At 33.6% G+C, this 19,569-nt stretch overlaps 1 protein-coding gene across 1 annotated transcript in view; it reads right to left on the bottom strand.

The window, feature by feature from the left end:
• Nucleotides 1-570: 570 nt before the first annotated feature.
• The window catches only part of LOC150087965 (uncharacterized), a 58,892-nt gene continuing 39,893 nt past the window's right edge, over nt 571-19,569 (bottom strand). The window contains exons 2-3 of the mRNA XM_090370527.1: nt 16,732-18,363; nt 571-678 (exon numbers count right to left, since the gene is read on the bottom strand). Coding sequence (XP_090226653.1) covers nt 17,176-18,330 — 1,155 coding nt within the window. The 5' untranslated portion in view covers nt 18,331-18,363 and the 3' untranslated portion in view covers nt 571-678; nt 16,732-17,175. The remainder of the gene's footprint in view (nt 679-16,731; nt 18,364-19,569) is intronic.

Here is a 19,569-nt window from a genome sequence, read left to right as displayed (position 1 = left end):
AGGAAAAATTACATGCCATATAAATATGATATGGAATAATGCCATCTCCCAGCAGCAGGCATATAAAGTCCCATTATAGCACTTTTGAAGGACTGGCCTCAAAGAGCTCTATAAGTCCACCCCCCACAGGAATGATCATGAAACCAGAAGAAAAAGGCACTAAAAGCAAGACAGTGCTGTAAGCAGGAGTGTTATAACTGGAGTTTATTTTACATAGGATCTACCAACATTACAGGACTGGTGCATGGTTTTCAATTTGTAACAGAAACAAGTTGGCTTGTGGATAGTATTAACAATATTAAACTTTCAAGATACCATGCAACAGTATCTAGAAGCACTAGGTTGGCTTTTGGGAATATACCTTTTGTTGTAACTATGTTACACCAGTTCAACAAATATTTAGGGGTATCCCTCTATGTTGCTTTGCATTGTACGGCTCTGGATTGGAGTAGTTATGAGATAATATGTATCCATTTAACAATTTCTGAACTTTTTTTTCTGGTTTTAATTTCTTAATTAAATTATTACCAATATATATAACAATCCTGTGCTTTCCTCCCAGCAATGGTTATCCACCACAATTATTCCTTCTGGATTACCACTATTATGTCAGTGCTGAGTCCAGGTGATATCTATGGAAGTAGATACACAGATCTGTTATGGACCTTTCCTCACCTACTAAGGAATTTATGAAAATGAATTAGTGTGCTAACCTAAAGATCACAAGAATAATCTTAAAGTTCGGTAGATTATATAAACCAGAAATTTACAAGCAAGGCTGCACACAACCAGAGTCAAGGTACAAATTCACTTGAGTCAACTATGTAATAAACTCAAATAGAAAAATAATTTACCTAATTTTCTTTTTCTAAAGTTTTACTTTAGGAAAGATTATTGAAAAAGAGTAGCAGATATGTCTGATGTCACTTGATCCCCTACCTTACCTCACTCTTTTAGACCTCCCATTTCCTTTCAGGTTCAAGCTGGTTTAGAAAGTATATCTTTTCCAATTATGTCGATTTGAGAATATTAGAAGTCAATAACAATTTTTGAATTTTTCCCCTTCTTTTTAATTTCTTAATTAAATTATAACCAATATATATAAAATATTAAAAAATAATAATAAAGGCTAAGTGAAATTATGCAAATTTTTTTAGTTTATTCAGTATTAAATCTGGTACACTTTCAATTTACTAAATTATTTGACAATCAAGTTCAGGGCAAAAGTCTCAAGCTACAAATAGTCATTGTATAAGGCATAGCTTCTTTATGTAGCTGTGAGCAAACTAGGTTTGCTGCTTAGTGCATTAATCTCATACTGTGGAAGTACCTTGCCATGAATTGTCTTGGTATTGCACTAATCTAAATAAAAAGCAATGCTCAAATGGAGATATTATTTAAAGTGTACGCCACTGCCCATACCCAAGCTGTGACTCTGATGGGAATATTTGTGGGTGGGCATTGCAAAGATCTGAACTACTCAGTGATGAGATATATCCAGAATATGACGTGCAAGATGGTGCAGTAAGTAAAGTAGACAAGTTCATGGCAAATGATCAATGCACTTAGCAAACCCAAGTTGCTCACGGCAGTGTATAGCCTTTACTTACTGCACCATCTCACACGGTGTGGCCATACTCAGGAGCATCCAACCCTTTTTTAGTCTAGGGACCAAAACAAATAAACTGCCAAAGGTTGTAGGCCACAAGACCAGTTCCTCATCACTAATTTTGCATTTTTTGAAATAGAATTTAATTTTTATCTACATTAGCATTTAAATTTTTTTGTTAACTTAATAAATACAAAATTCCACTAATTATTACATAATACTAATAACGTTCCTATTACATGGTCATAATATTGCTTAATTCTGAAAAGATACACAAAACATGAGAAAGCAATATAAAAAAAATATTTTCAACTCAGTGTGAAAGTACATTTTCTGACACATTAATTTTAAATTAAACTCATAACACTCAAAGGCTGCCAACATGGTAGGGGTCTGCATGGCCTCAGGCTTCGGCCCGAGTCAAGTAACATGAACGTTTGAGTACAAATAATCATAATGAATTGTTATTTCCAAAACATTTTGGACCATTTCCTACGTATTTTTAAAAAAAATTTTTTTTTATCAAGTTAAATTCTTAAAAGTTTTTTTTAAAAAATGTGTATTAGTTGTCTGTTAACACTTAATTGACCACTTTGCCAATGTCTCCAAAATTTGTACTCTTTCTTGGAAATGACCAGTCTGTATTTTTGCTCAGTAAAGGAGCCTTTACCCTTAAGCAGGCATTAAGTTGCAATTTATGTTACATTGCTGGGGAACACAATGATGAGTCATTGTGTTCCCCAGCAATGGTTTCCTTTTTAGTTGTATGTGTACAGTATATAGTACTTATTAAAAGTGTGATACCGTTAATCCCTAGTTCTACTACATCCAAGATTTTGGGTTGACCTACTTTCAATTCTAAGAACACTAACTTCTTACATTTTCTAACTGCTTCTTTGCTATATCCAATACTGACCAATAATTTAGAAATACATGTAAGGGGAAATGCTTACATATCATTCATACAGTGAGAATTGCCAGTGATAGCCAGCTCTAATTTAAGTATAGCTGTATATCTCTACTTAAATTAATAATTCATCTCTACTTAAATTTTTTAATTTAAGTATATGGATTAATATAATTCCTGAAGGAATTATATTAAATATGGTTAATTGAAAATTTATTACATTTTCTTTTTTATATAATTAATATTAATAATTATTTTTTTTATTAATATGAAACTTGATAACATATGAAGTTTTCTGAGCAGTACAGACTGTCTGCAAGAGTAGCTCAGTGTCTTGTCAATGATACACAGGAATTTTTCTAGCAGGGATAAGGAGGTGATTATCCCCTTATATAAGGCAATGGTCAGGCCACACCTTGAGTACTGTGTACAGGTCTGGATGTTTGTTTGTTTGTTTATTTGGTTTTTAAGAGCATTAGCAACTAAGGCCATATTGCTCCGGGAATATGCGGTGGTCATTCCCCGACCTTTTCGCATCCTCCGTATTTGGTGGTGACGGGCTCGAACCCCGGTCTAATCAAGAAGCGTGTGCTACGCACTGCTGCTCCTTCCCACCTGGCTATGGAGGCACCCACAGGTCTGGAGGCCTCATTTTAAGAAGGATGTAGAGCTGTTGGAACGAGTACAGAGAAGGGCACAAGATTAGTGAATGGAACAAAGGGTTGCTCTTATGAAGAAAGGCTTAAATTTTGCAAATTACAGTGTCTGGAGACTAGGCACCTGCGAGGTGATCTGACTGAGGTGTATAAAGCCTTGAATGGTTTGAGCATGCTCAATGCTGATGGAATTTTTCCTCTTGCTCAGAATAATCATTTGAGAGGGCATAAATTCAAATTGAGAAGACAGATGTAGGATAGATGTGCGGAAGTCTGCCTTTAGCCAGCGGGCGGTTGGTTAGTGGAACAGACTTCCATCCTTTGTTGTGGAAGTTGATAGCCTAAATAAATTTAAGGCTGAGCTGGAGAGGTACTTGAACGAACGGAGGGGTGAAATGGGAGCGTGTTTTTTTTGTTTTGGCTGATACTAACTTCAAAGTAATGCTAGTGATTTTATTTATATAAAAAGTTTCAAATGGGATAGGATAAAAATCGGTTCTGGGGGGAAATGAATTTGAAAAACAAATTCGGGCTCGGGCCAGGAAAAAATAAAAAATGTAGGCCTGTGCAGACCTCTATTACAATGGCCATGGGTTGCATGCAACCCACGGGACATCCCTGATATATCTTGTCACTGGGCCTACCGATGAGATTCCAATCAATCAAAACCTGAGTTTGAGCAGTAGCATACGATTTAAATAAAAAGCAATGTAATTCTCCATTACAGCAGTGCTTTTTATTTTAGAGCAGTGCAATACCAAGGGAAGTTGTGGCAAAATGCCTCCACAATATGAGATTGATGCACTAGATAGGCAAACCCGGTTTGTTCACATATATGTATAAAAAGAGAGTATGCTCAACATTGTAAGGTGCCTCTGTAGCCAGGTGGGAAGGAGCAGCAGTGCATAGCACACGCTTCTTGATTAGACCGGGGTTCGAGCCCGTCACCACCAAATACGGAGGATGCGGAAAGGTCAGGGAATGACCACCGCATATCCCGGAGCAATATGGCCTTAGTTGCTAATGCTCCTAAAAAAACCAAATAACAAAATTCAACATTGTAAATTAACATGGGAAAGTTTCTAAACCTATTTTGGGTTTTTGTTCATAAGTCTGAAGATGATATGAAATAAATATTTTAGAGTTGAAAGTGATGGGTATAGAGATCATTACCCAAAGTTCTCAATAGCTAAAATTTTTTTTGCATAACTTCGTATGGTGTTTAATAGTCTTTATTAATATTTTATATACTAAAAATAATTCCCACATTACATTTTTAACTTGCTATATTAAATTATTGCCATTCTAAAACGAATCTTGCAATGATAATCAAAACAATAAATAAAACTTTAAAATATATTGGTAAAATAAATCGCTTTATTGTAAATGTACACAAACTTTAAGAAAAAGAAGTTATGGAATACCATTATCATATTACAGAAGGATCATATGATCAGGAAAGCATGCAACAGCAAAAAACTGATGCAGATCATGGCCAGTGACCAACAGAAAGATAAGCACTGGGGGGGGGGGGAGAAGGTCTGGTGATTACCATTCACAATCTAGGTCATATGATCTTTTTGTAATATGATGGCAGTAAGCCATACCACCTTTCTTTAAAGTTCATAAAAGAGCAAATCACTCTGAAAGCTTCTTTTATAAATTTTATTAGTTAGACAAATGTGGTTATATGAACAGAACTATTATAAAGAAACCATTTTGACCACAAAATAAGTAAATGTTACAATGTTTTTTTTTTTTATTATTTAAATAAATGGGAGTCGTGTTTCAGTGGTTGTTGTATCCTTGGATGGGGAATTGTGCACTTTACACTACTGGGAGCATGCATCACTTTTGCTTTGTTCTCTTATCTTATGGTTTTATTTTATTTGAATATTGGGGTGTCTTAGAGTAAACAGGCAGTGATGTTGCACCTTCTTAAGAAGGTATTCTTATTGTAATACAGTAGACCAGTGTTTCTCAACTTGTGTGCCACAGCACATTAGTGTGCTGCAAGTATGCTTCAGAAGATACAAATAAAAAAAAATTAATAAATCCAAGCTTTATAATCAAAATTAATTAATAAAAAAAATCATTTATTTACGCTGCACTGAGACCTTCCAGAGGTCAATATGACATCACGTTTTGATTCCTAATACTAGATCTGTTCACCTTTAATCCTTTATTCTCCTTTTGATTCCTAGTAGCAAATCTGTTCACTTTTATTCAACCATTCTTATAATTTGAGAAACTCTCCCAGGCACCCTGTAGTTGTATGAGTGCAACTTGCAAGCAGCATAGTAAGAAATTTCCTTTGTATTTTAAAAGTATTTTTTGTGTTTTTATCTCTAAAATGTCTTATTCAGTTAATTCATATAGAACAGGTATTTTCAATTAACTGTATTAGTATATTCTAGACCTTTTAATTTTTTTAGAAATTATTAGCGATGGATAAATTTTTAGTGAAAAGAAATCAGAAGCAAACTGATAACGAGCTTGGAGAAAATGACAAAAACAAACCATCAACATCAAAAAAGAAGAAAATGTGTTGTCGTAAATAAGTAATGATTATTTGGCGATAAGATTTTCGTATACTGGTACTCAAGATTGTCCTCTACCTTTGTATGTGGTTTAAAATTGTCGAATGAATCAGTGGTGCCGAGTAAATAGCAGCATCATTTTTCTATGAAACACTAGAATTTATCGTCCAAAACTATGGAATATTTTAAAAGACTGCAGGCCTCTACTAGAAAACAAGGTACAGAATTTTATAGCATGTATAAAATATCTGATATAGCTCAAGAAGCTTTTTAGTAGCTGAACTGGTGGCAAAAAAAAGAAAAGAAATCTCACCTGATTGCAGAAAGTCTGATTTTACCAGCATAAGCAATCGTGAAAAGCATTTTGGGAGAAGATGAAAAAAAAAAAAAAAATAATAAAATAATTACTACTACTTTCAAATGGCACAATTAGCAAGCGTATAAAAGAAACGTCCGATGATATTGAAGAACAAGTTGTTCAACATATTAATAATTTGGGGACTGTTTGCATTCAAGTAGATAATTCTACAGATATTAGCAGGAAAGCTCAATTAATAGCATTATGTCAGGTTTATTGAAAACGACACAATTATTCATCTCCGTTTTTTTTTTTGTTGTAAAGAACTCACAGAAAGGACAACCGGCCAAGATATTTTTGAAGTAATGAATAATTATTTACAAAAGTGTGGTATATTTTGTGGAAGTCGTGTGTTGGCATTTGTACCGACAGTGCTCTCGCAATGACAGAGCACTAAAAGGATTTGTACACTTAGTAAAACGACACAATTCAAATATTATTACAGCACACTGTTTTAAACACAGATAAGTTCTAGTAGCAAAGACAGTCATGCCCGATTTAAAACTTATACTTGATCAAGCGGTTAAAACGGTCAATATACAAATATTGTTTTGTATACAAAACAAGTTTTGACATTTCTTAGAAAATTATGCAAGGAACTGGAGTCTGATCATTTCTCTTTAATGATGCATACTGATGTTCGGTGGCTATCAAAATGAAATGTACTTATGCCTATGGACAAGTTGCGTGAGGAAATGCTCATTTTTTCACTGGAGCAATCAGAATTTTGCATTGTAAATTAGCTTTTCTAGCAGATTTATTCATGCAGCTTAATAAATTAAATATCAGTATGCAAGGCCCATAGGAAAATTTACTCACTCCTGACAGGTTTCTCACCTTTAAGGAAAAGTTGAGTATATGGAAAAAATTTAGAAATGTTTCCTTTGAGTGCCAAAACGAATTATACCACAATAATTAATGTAATAAGCAAAACATTATAGCTTTTAAAGACAAAAATTGAGCATTACTTCCCATCCCTTGATACCAAAAATCAGTGCTTTTTTTTTTTTTGTAAAAAAAAAAATAGGTGCCGGTACTCATTCTTTGCTATCAAGAAAAATTCCGTGCTGGCACGCAGTGGGTATCAGCCATGCCAGCTACTTCCGTCTGTTAAGGATCACGGTGACACTGGGCGGAGTCAGCACCCGTCAATCACGGCCGTATCGCTAGCAGTTGGTACGCTATATCGGATACTGAACCTCGACCATTAATTTTATTAACACACATTTTATTACGCATAAATTTATTATACAAGTATATTAAAAATAAGTCAAAGGTGAGTCATTTAATAAATAAAAAATAATGAATCTCGACCATTAATTTTATTAACACACATTTTATTAAGCATAAATTTATTATACAAGTATATTAAAAATAAGTCAAAGGTGAGTCTTATTTAATAAATAAAAAAATAATAAGTAAAATGTAAAAATACGGTAAGTACCAAGTAAAAAAAAATAAGTAAAAATAATTTCATAATGAAGTTTTGGTCGAGATTCAGAAATGGGTACCCCTTCCAGACTGCTAGCGATACGGCCGTGATTGACGGGTGCTGACTCCACCCGTTGTCACGTGATCTCCTTAATAGATGGAAGCAGCTGGCATGGCTGACACCAACTGCGTGCCAGGCGTGTCACCCGTGCTGGCACGCTGTAAAAAAAGGTGCCGGTATGCCATACCGTCACAAAAAAAGCCCCGCCAAAAATTTGTGGGCAAGAGACCCATTTGCAACAAGAAACCTACCGATGTTAGAACTTCGGAATTATCCATGAATTTCCAAAAAGGCAATTAGAATTTTATTGCTATTTTCCACTTCCTACTTGTGCAAAACAGGGTTTTCTGCTTTAAACGATATTAAACAAAAAAAACACAAGACTAAAGTCGGTAGAAGATTAGCTGAGAATAAGCCTACTCACAATAAATCCTTGTATTAAAAAACCTGTGCTTCCCATCAAACCCAACCGTCTCACTGAGTAAAGTGTTATTGTATATTTGTTTGCTTTTATATAATTATGTTAATTTTTTACATATTTTCTTTTAAATTTCATGCACGTTCAAAAAAGAACATTAAAGGTATTTAAAACAAATAATAAATGTATTATTAAACCAACAGAAATAACTTCCAGTTTGTGAATATATATATTATAATTTGATTTTTTTTATAAATTTTATTTATAATATGTATATTACAAATATATATCATTTATATGTATACGAGTATAGTGGTGATTGTAGTGTGCTGCAAGATTTTAACATCTTTCAAAGTGTGCCGCAAAATTTTAGCGTCTTTAAAAGTGAGTCGCAACAACAAAAAGGTTGAGAAACACTGCAGTAGAGCATCAAAAATCCGAACGAGCCAGCATTTATTTATTTTTTGTGCTGGTGCCATAACATAATTACCATGTCAGCTATTGTGATCACGTTTGCAAATTGAATTTTGTTTCTATATAATCGGCAATTCTAAGAAGCAAAATATGAAGGGATATTATCCGCAGGCTATAAAAATGAAATTATAAAGCACAAATTTACACTTTTATTACCTTAGCAATTAACAAAATTAAATGATATGTGGAAATCGGAAGAATATTATCCACAAGTTAGCAAAATAAAAATAAATTTATGCTTACATACATAGCTTAATTAATATACATACAGTACTAACTAAACATAATAACTTGTAATCTGTTATTCAACACACTGTAATTGATATTTCTGTTCACTGACTTTCTTTTAGGTTGTAAAATCTAAAACAGTAAAAAAAAAAAAAAAGCATCAATCACAAAGAACATGGCACACAGAAATTGCAACTAACACGATATGTGCAAGTAAGATATGGAGCAAAAAGTATTTTAAATATAGGAATGAAGAGAAGATTCTGAATGCTTATTTACAGAGTTTTATTTTACCGTACTATAGTTATGGCATCTTCTTCATCTTTTAAAAGGAAGTTTTTAAAATTTTTAACAACTGAATTGAAGATTGAGATTTTAAATAGACTTTCTAAGGGAGAAAGCGGAGTTTCATTAGCAAAATTTACAAGGTCGGTAAGTCAACCATAACAGACATTAAAAAACAAGGAAAAAAATTTAAGTTTGTATTGAAACTTGATTCAGATGATGGTGCAAAAAAATGAACAGCTAATGACCCATCCCTCAAAGATGCCATTTGTGGTTCACACAAATTTTAACAAAACAACAATTTCACAACAATTTTAACAAAAAATTAGCAGAGACTTCAAAGCCAGCATAGGCTGGCTAAAAAAACTTTAAGGCAAGGCATAAGAGAACTCCATGCTGAAGGGTAAATTTTATCTTATGATTTTGCTGAAACAGAATCATTTAAAACAATATTATCAATCTTATGGAAAGTGAAGGATATTCCAAAGATAACATATACAACACTGACAAGGCTGGAGTAAACTGGAAGTCGCTGCCTCAAAAATCTCTTGCATCTCGCCATGAAACAACTGCTCTCGGGTTTAAAGTGAGTAAAGAGCGGGTTACAGCTGTGGTTTTTGCTAATACCAATGGGACTCATGCTTTGCCATTGACGTTGATAGGAAAATCAAAGAACCCCATTGTTTTAAAAACGTTTCCTGCCTCCCTGTGGATCATAAAGCGCATACAAATGCATGAACTCAGAAGTATTTACCAACAATTTTATTCCAAATGTCAAAAAGTAAATGAGAACACCTTGTAAACAAAAAAGTAAACAAGAAAAAGGGAGAGGTCTTGCTTATCCTAGACAACACGCCATCGCATCCCTCAGTGGAAACATTAAACAAAATAGATGATTGATTCGAGGTCATGTTTCTTCCACCAAACGTTACCTCACTCCTCTAACCGATGGACCAGGGAGTCATCGAAAAGTTGAAGAGAATCTACAAAAAAACAAGTCTTGCGTTGTTTGCTTTTGGTGGAAAACAACAAAGAAAGCACTGTAGCTTTCGAAAAAGCTCAGTCTCAAGAACAAGTGCTACATGTTATGTGTGGGAATCACTCACTGCGCAGAATTTAAAAAATTGCTTGAAAAAAAACTGCGGTCCATTGCAGAAGAAGCCGTAGATTAGAAGAATTGAATTGAACCAGATGAGGGGCAAATACGTCACAATCAACACTTGTTTCAGTCAATCCCTGGGGTTGAAGACTGCGATGAAGATGACGCAAGTGCATGGCTGGAAAATATTGATGCTACAGGGTTTCCTGTTTTAAATGAAAACGAAATTATGAATGTAAAAGAAACTGGAGCTCCTGAAAATATGGACAAAGGCGATGACAGAGAAAATGACATCAACACTGGCCCTACACATGCTGAGGCGTTCGCCATGCTAGACTGTGATAGTACGCAACAAACTAAATGCTGTCCCTTGCTGAACGGAATGAGAAAACAAAGAAACTAAGTTCGAAAATAGTGCATTAAAAAATAAGTATTTTCGTTAAAGGCCTATACGCGTGTTATTGTGGCTGAAAGTTCCATTTGCTTTGTTACCTATGAATAAAATACATAAGTACAACGTAGTGTTTTTATTTCTAAACTTACAAGTTTTTTTTTTTTTTAAGTCTCCAGAACAGTATTTTTGATGAGTTCGAAAATCCGAACAAATCGGAAGTCCGAACTACCCCCAGTCCCAATTAGTTCGGATTATCGACGCTCTACTGTAATTACTTGTTTCATGGTAGTGTTTCTTTTTCATAATAGTTTTGTTATATTTTATTTTTATTGCTTTTATTTCTATTCATATATTTTAACTTTAATCTTATAAAACTTTCTGTAATACTATTTTTTTTTATCAGTATATTTTAATATTTATTTTTTTACATTCCATTGGCTGTTGCAAGATTTATTTTAGTATGCTTATTCTTGATGCACAAGGCCTTTAGCCGACCGGGCTAGCCGAGTGGGTAAAATACCTGCCCGGCAACCCAAAGGTCGCGGGTTCGATTCCCGCCTCGGGCTTGGATCAAAGTACTGCAAAAACCTTGGGAGGTGCAATATGGCCACAGAAGCCGATGCGCCAACAACTACCAAATCAAAAAAAAAAAAAAAAAAACAAGGCCTTTTTTCTATATTATTATCAATATCAAACATTATTTTCCCACTACTTAGTTTTATTCAGGGAAAAAAAAAAAAAAAAGACAAGAAATATTCATATTCAGCTGCATATTCTAAAAGTTATGGTGGAAAATATACCATGCAACCATTTGTGCTGTTAATTTTTTTTAAATAACTATTGAATTAGCATATTATTTTTAAATAATATGTTAATATTATTGACATTATGAACATGCATCATACTTCTAGCACTTAAAATTCATCAAAAGGGAATGGGAATATGCAATACTTTTAAGAACGTTGATTCAGAATTTGAGTTACTTTTGTCAGATAGTGACAATGATTTTATTTTAGATCAAAAATATCTCTCGTGGCAATGAGGAACATACTGATGGCAACACATCAACATCAAAATAATATAAAAAGCTGCAGACCATGCAAGGTAAACAAACTGCTTTACAAAGATAACTCACCTGTTAATTTCATGTGGAAAGCTTAAACTAGGAAAAGAACAGAAAACTTACTTAAAGGTAGGAACCTCCATAAAATGCCAAAGAGGTACCTGACATCAATTGTTAAAAAAAAAAAAAAAAAAAAAAAACGGTAAGGGGTGGGTGGATGGAAACTTAACACACTGAAAAGAAAACAGACCTTTTCGAGGTTGTCACTATCAATCATCAAATATGAATGCCCATGGGAAGAACAGGGACTTTTTTTTTTAAGTCCTAGAGCTGTTATGTAGGGGGGGCAGACAGTCTGTAATGGGTTGGTCACTGCTGAACTTGACTAGGTCTTATAAGCATCAGATGGTTCGCTGGTGGGATCTGATGTTCAATGTGTGTGGATAATCTGGTTTATATTTGGCAATGGTCAATGCTTTTTGTAATTTATAGTCATTATTTAGTTTGATCACAAATTTGGCATCATCCAATTGGGGTTTGTGTGCATGATGCTGGGTATGCACTGAGATCTCTATGAGAGCTGTTCCACTACAAATGGCATAAGCACAGAAGTATGCACATGTATTAGAAATGCCACTGTGGCAATACCTGACCACGATTGAGCTAACGTATTTTGCCAGGCAATCCTGCTGGTAATCAACAAGATAAATTACATTGTTTAAGTCACTAACTACTGTGAATTTTACTGGGCTGTTGAACATGGAGCCAACAGTGGAACCCAGAAAAAAACAGTCAGTATGCCTAAACATGTTCATAAATCTGTGGGCTAATGAACTATGGAAGAGTAAGAACACTAATGTGTTATAGTTCCCAGATGAGTTAATTTTGTGTGGTACAGCAGAGAGAATGATAACAAACACAATATGACCTTATTCATTGCTGTGGGAGTAGCCTCTGTTGCAAAAGAACAAGCATAAATACTGGAGCTCCTGGTTGAAGTTTGTCTCCAGAGAGCAGTAATCTTTAGCATTCAATATCTGCATGTACAAAACAGGCTTTTTTTATGTGTGTGTGTGGGTGGGGATAAACTGTAGTGTAGGATCTGACCCAAGTATGTGGGGGGGGGATTCCACAGACATGGGTGCAAAGTTAATGCCATTACTGCACTTGACCCTGAAAGTATACTGAAGTCTTGGAATATTAAAATCTACCAGGAGGTAATCTATGACAGGACTGGGCCCCATGACATCTGGGATCTGTAGTGCAGGACCTGTAGGTTACTTAAATTTGAAAAGGTAGAAAGCCAGTCAAGAAATGAATGCTGAAATTATAGCAGAGTGCGGAACAATGACACTTGATTATTGTATGGTACATTACATTTGCAGGAGAATGCAGTCTGTTGTTTACTAATTAAACTTCATTCCTCAACCTCATTTCGTAATTTTGTTAAGTTCGATTTCTGAAATTTGCTAAAGAAAAAGTCTCAATTCAGAAATTCATGCAGAACTAATGAAAACACAGTGCAACTGAAGTTAACTATTATGTCAAACATTATGCTCGCAGTGTGTTACTTTAGAAGTAAAATTTTATTTTGCCTCCATCTTTGTGAAACATACTCTTAATGCAGTGCATTGCCTTACTCAAAAATTGTTTTTAACCTTGTTCAATATTCTAAATGATTTCTCTGGCTAATATTATTTTAGAGTTTCACATAAGGAGAACCCATGAAGTTGCTAAGAGTTAAGATGGACGGCTATCTGTACATATAAATTATGCTAATATTATGTGGCATGTCACCTTTCAATCAATAATGCTAGAAACTAATTAGAACTAAAAACAGAAAAATGCCATTATAGTTGGAATGTCAGTTAACTGGCCAATCGCACTAATTCCACAGGAAAGTATTCCATGGAGTCAAAAAGGTCATCTCTTCCAGAATATTTTTTTTTTAGAAAAAGGGCTACCAAGTTTTCAGGGGGCCAGGAAGAAAAGTGAATGTTAACATACACTTCTGATGAAAGGTAAAAATTGAATAAGAAAACAGAGCAGTGATGAGAGAAGAGAAAGTTTAGTATTGTGAGATACATTCAGAAAATCAAGATTGCCCTGGTGAATGCTAAGAAATATCATACACTAAATTCCTCTAAGTAATTAATATTTAAAAATGTGTAGAGAGTTAAAAAGTTTTTGGATTTTGAAGTTTTATATATTATACCTCGTGTAAACTCAAAAATGAATTTGTGAGCATCAAGATTAGACCACACTGTGTATCGTGTCATTGTCTTTGTGGCCCAAGGGGTTCTACTCATCTCCACAGTATACCTCTTGTGTCAATGTTTAACTTAGCAAAACCAGTCAAATGTATTAGTGTGAATAATGTATAGTTAGTGTGTGGTGTGTTGTTGTAATTAGCCTTTTGGCTACCAGGAAGTTGTAATCACAGGATTAGACCATATGGAGAAGACGGTGAAATTAATGCTGGACTAAAAAGGCTTAATTTTAACTCTTTCATGTGCATACCATATATGTTATGGGAATAGCCATTTTCCGAAATTTTACTAACAACAATTTGTGCTCACGAGGTGTAGCACAAGATGTAGTAGTTCCCTTTAACAGGTTCCAACCAAGGCAGTTATCAGCACTGATGAATAACTGCCATCATTACATACTGACACTTTCCATTAAGCACATTATAAAAACATTCATATAAAAAATAAAATGCAAATGAAAATAACAATACAAATAATTTGAGATATTTAATGCAATTGTTTTCAAATGCATCATTTCAGATACTATATTTTTTAGCTAATATTCATAGCTCTTTCTAATTCATCAACCTAACTGAACTGGCAACCACACTTGAAATGTTATGAAATAATAAAACAAATTGTGGAAAAGTCTATTTGTAAAAGAATGAGATTTCACACATATGAATTATAAAAAACATTCTATTAATGAAGGACTTTCTCACCTCTAAAAATATGCACAGCTTGTCTGCAAAAGTACTCTGAACTGCACAATTTGACGAGTGGTCCTTTATTTAAGAACTTGAAACACATTTAAAGCTAACTCTTGAAAATTTCCCATGCAAAGGAATTTAACAAGACTCTCATATGAGTCTTGTTAAATAGGTTTCTGTCAAGGACAGCTCTTTTCCATTTATATAATCAATTAAAGTATTGTATTTAAGCATCTAACAGGCATATCAAAAAAGAAACAAAATCATTTTTTGAGAAAAAATAAAAGGAAAGGAACTGTTAAAAACAGGGCTCTTAAAAAATTTATTCATAAGTCTGGCAATATATTGAATAAGAACAAATATCTTGCAGTAGCTCCAGTAGTGTAGCACTACCTTCCAGCCAAAATCAAAGGGAAACTACAATTCCATGGAAAATTAATACGAATAAGTCCAGGGCATATTTCTGCACAAAAAAAGGAGCCATAAAGAAATTTTTTTATGGATACACTTTTCCAGTTAAAAAAAAATAGTGATGCAGACTGAAAGTGAATACAACTGAGAAATGCTAAAATTCATGCAGATGTAATTTTAACATTTTAAGTCCTCCCCTCCAACCACCCATTGCTCCTGTATACTAATGTGCCCACCAGACAGTTAATGATAGCATGAGAAAAATATATACCTGAATACTTTGCAAAGCACCAAATTTTACAGTACCTCCATGAATACCAAATTTCACCACCAAATTGTTATACAGGTTATTTCCTTTTTTCCCTAAATTTTAATGATAGTGAAAGCATTCCCCTCACTTATTCATACTTCAGACATTTCAAGCTATTGTTATAGAATGCAACCTTGCAAAGAGGAGTTGAGAATTTCAGTTTATTAATACTACTTTCACATCAAGTAAAAAACAATACTGGTATTAGTGAATTTTCACATTGGGACTTCCTAAAACTAAAATTAAGACCCACCAAATAAATAAAGTTTTCTTTATTTATATATAAAGAAAACTTCAAAAGTGTTTTGTAAGCCAGTAATACTGATAATACAGTTTTTTGTTTTTTTTTTGCTAGAATAGTTTCAGATGAAGGAAGGAAAGACGTTGCTGCTGAAATGTTGAAGAAATTAATTTTTTTTTTGAACTAGGGGGGAAAAAAAAAGAAGAAAAAAAAAAGTAGTTAGTATGATAACAATATCCTTGAACAATCTGCATACTGAATAATATTTTCCCATTGAGCATTATCAATTTTTGACCTTTTACTAATAAACTATCTTATGAAAACATGGAATAAAAGTGACAAAAAATATCTAGTATATTTCTGAAACCTTAAGACAATTATTATCACTACTATATAAAAACATACAGTAGAGATAACTAGAGTGTTGATAGTCAAAGCTCTGTATTTTAATTCTTAAATTTTAAGAATTTTAATTGTTCTAACTATTATACACTCCATTAAGACTTTTTCACCTATACTCTGGTTATCCTAAACAAGCTATTTTGGTTCAATTCTTTCTAAAAATTATCACTACTGCCCAAATCTGTACAGAAAATAAAGCTACCACAAAAGAATTTAGAATTTTTGATCTAAATAAAAAAAAATAAATAAATATTATGTTTGTAAAAAAATACAGGAAAAAAAAAAAAGCTACCAATCAACTAATGAACTTTTTAAGCATTTTGTATGCGTGTGTGACTGATACTTAATAGGAGAGTTAACAGTGTGAAAAGGGGATACACTAAACCTTTAAAGTGGCATCTTCAATTTACAATAGGGAATTTAAATAACTACTCTCCATTTACTAGTAAAATGGAATCTGAAAGCTTTCACAATATTGGTAATATTGTGGTTTTCAATATTTTTATAAAAGGATATATCCAAGCATTCAACTAACAATGTGTTGAATGGACCTAATAAGCACACTCAAAGGAGTAATCTTTATTATCTAAGAATCCTGTGTACACAAAAGGCATTTAGATAGTGGTGGATGGGGTAATTTTTATGGGGTGTCCAATTTATCGATCTTCCCTCCCAAGAGGTCAATTTACATGCCAATATGAGTGGACCACTGAAAATGTCTTAAGCTCAGTTACTAAAATTCCACGTATTTAAATCGGCAGCCAAATGCAGCTTTTATTCAAAACAAAAAAATTTAAAAAAATAATAATAAAAAAATAATAATAAAAGAAAATAAAAAAAAAAAAAAAAAAACATACAGAAATCTTGAATAGAATTTGCTCTTACTTAATGCATCTGACAGTTTATGACCTCATGCAGACATGTCAGCAAAACAGTTATCACATGTGCAAGTCTACAACTGTGTAGATATAGCACTAGAAAGAGATCTGTAGATTTTTATTCAGCCTATATGACTAACAGCTGTTAAGTGCCCGATGTTCGATTAATGTCCAGATATTTACAATGAGGTTAAAACATTGCTGTTAAAGTAATATTACTCAGATGACAAGAACGAAAAACCTTATTAAGGTTCCTTAATATTTAACATACAACAATTCTCCATCACTGCTAAGCATTTCACATGTGCATCAGTTTCTAAAAGCTTTATACAACCAACCTTAGAATATCAATTCTTTGGTAGAAGTAGTAATTTTCTGTGGTCCACTGTTACAGCATCACTAGCTACATAGCTAGAAATAAAATTAACACTGACACAATGTATTTGCATAATTAATCAGGATTTTCCTCATCAGGATTAAAAGTATCGATATACATATTATCCTTTTTATGCATTCGCCTCACGTGGGATCTCAAATTGTCCCTACGCGCAGATCTATACATGCAATGTGGACATAAGTGTGGCTTTTCACCTGTATGCATCCGACGGTGTTGGATTATTTTTTTAAGCTGAATACTAGCAAATCCACAAATGTCGCATAAGAAATTGTTATCACTGCGATGTTTGTTCATATGCTTCTGCATATCAGCTTCTGTTGTACGATCTTTACCACAGATTTTGCAACTTACTTTAATTGTAAAGTTCTTATTAGATGATGAATGCAACTTCTGATGTTTTTTAAATGCCTTATACACTGTACATGTGTAAGGACAATGTGGACATTTATATTCCTCAGCATTATGACGGTGACGCTGAGGGGGTGCTTCTGGCTTATGCCGCTTCTTTCCACATGGATGGTAACCATCAATAAGCACATGTTTTTGAATGTGTTTGTCTAACTTATCCCTTCGCTGTGTTGAATATGAACAAGAAGGACAGGAATAAAGCCTGTTACTATTTGCTGAAATGTCCCTATTTTTTGACTTCTTTTCTTTCGATTTTGACTTCTGCTTAATATGCTGAGAATGCTGTGATCTTATATGTTTTTTTAAGGATGCTCGACTTCTCATAACAGCTCCACACTCACCACAGTCATAACCAATGCTTGCTGCCTCTTCAATAGTAAGATGTGCTGTATCGATTACCAACTTTGATTCAAATCCAGGTTCATCCATTTGATCTGCTCCCATTTCTATTGATGACCCAACTACAAATCTTTCACTATCAACATGTGTTCCAACTGGATCGCCAATTATAACTTCATTTCCAACAGTCGAGCCAACAACTACCTCACCACCTTCAATGATATCTTCTTGTTTTATCATACTATTCGGCACTAAAATAATCTCTCCATGAGGATCATCTTCACCGCCCACTTCAATATTCTGTTCAACTATCATTTCATTTCCAATATTATCATGGAAAATAAACTGGCCAACATGGTTATTCCCTAATATTACTTCTTCCATCCCTTGAGGTTTCATAGCAATGTAGCTTGGATGCTCCACATGGGTCTCCGGAATTATCAAGGAATGATCACCCATCATTTTGAGTGCTGGATGTTAAATTTCAGATTCCACCTATAAAATAAAATATAAAAATCAGTTTCAATGAAAGTCCACATAATAAAAGCAGCATATAAAGAGTTATAATGTTCTTTACTATTAAACTTTATAAAAAAAATAAAGACATATCCAGCTTCCTTTCTGTGAATGAAAACTACACTAACTTTTAAGCTCGGGAAGAGACAGCATAGAGCTAACAGGCATATACTATTTACTTACTTTAAACATTAAGGTAACACCTGTATGGATACCAACAAGCAAAGAGAAAGTCAATTTCCAGCATCAGTATATATTTACAAATATATTTACAGCACTATTTTGATCACTTTTAACAGTATTCCAGTTCAGGTTAATGTGAAATATGAGGATATTTATTCCCAATTAAGTTTTATAGGATGAATAAAGTCCCAATCATTACAATTTTTATGGTTTTTATTTATTAATATTTTTATTTCATTTTTTTTTTTAAGATGAAATAAAAATACTTTCATACTTTGGCTGAAAATGGTGCATAACCCGAATGACTGTTACCAACCTTCAGAGAAATGGGAAAGACCAATAAATGTCAATATTGTATGTTCAAAATAGGATATACTTGATGCTTTTTTTTTCATTGTGTGATGTGGCTGCGGAAGATTATAAAAAAAGAACAATGGAGATTGTGAGAGTGATTGGAGTATGCAGAGGTTGGTTGTTTTACTGCTATGTTCCTTGGTTAAATGACTACTTTGGTATAAGGTATTCCAGATCATATGGAACTAGATATGTTTTTTTTTTTTCCCCTTTGTTCATAGATATTTTACATCCTGGAATAACTCAGTGGAGGACGATACTTAGCCAGCCTGAGGTAGCTAACTACAGCATATCTGGGGGAGTATTTAAGAATTTTTCTAGTTTCAGATGGGGTTAGAATACAGCCCATGTGAATGGCAAGTGACAAATGCACTATACTGTTCTAGAGAACACTAACAGGGTCTTTGTTAAATGACAGCAGTTTTAAATCTGCATGAACCAATTATAACAATGGATCTCAAACAATTTATGACAAAACATGAGTTACACAGAACTTAAAGCCATGAATTTTTTTTTTACAAAAGTGAACTGATGTATTTATTGCCGAATCTCTTATCACATAGATAACTGTGCAATCAAATATTTATACAAAATTCAACGAGAGAGAGAGAGAGAGAGAGATGTTGTTGTTGTTTGGTTTTTAGGAGC

The sequence above is a fragment of the Mastigoproctus giganteus genome, chromosome 3 (genome assembly GCF_048544385.1).
Source record: "Mastigoproctus giganteus isolate SK-2022 chromosome 3, ASM4854438v1, whole genome shotgun sequence".
Taxonomy (NCBI): domain Eukaryota; kingdom Metazoa; phylum Arthropoda; class Arachnida; order Uropygi; family Thelyphonidae; genus Mastigoproctus; species Mastigoproctus giganteus.
The sequence above is the reverse complement of the archived record's forward strand: the minus strand, read 5'-3'. Positions and strand labels throughout refer to the sequence as shown.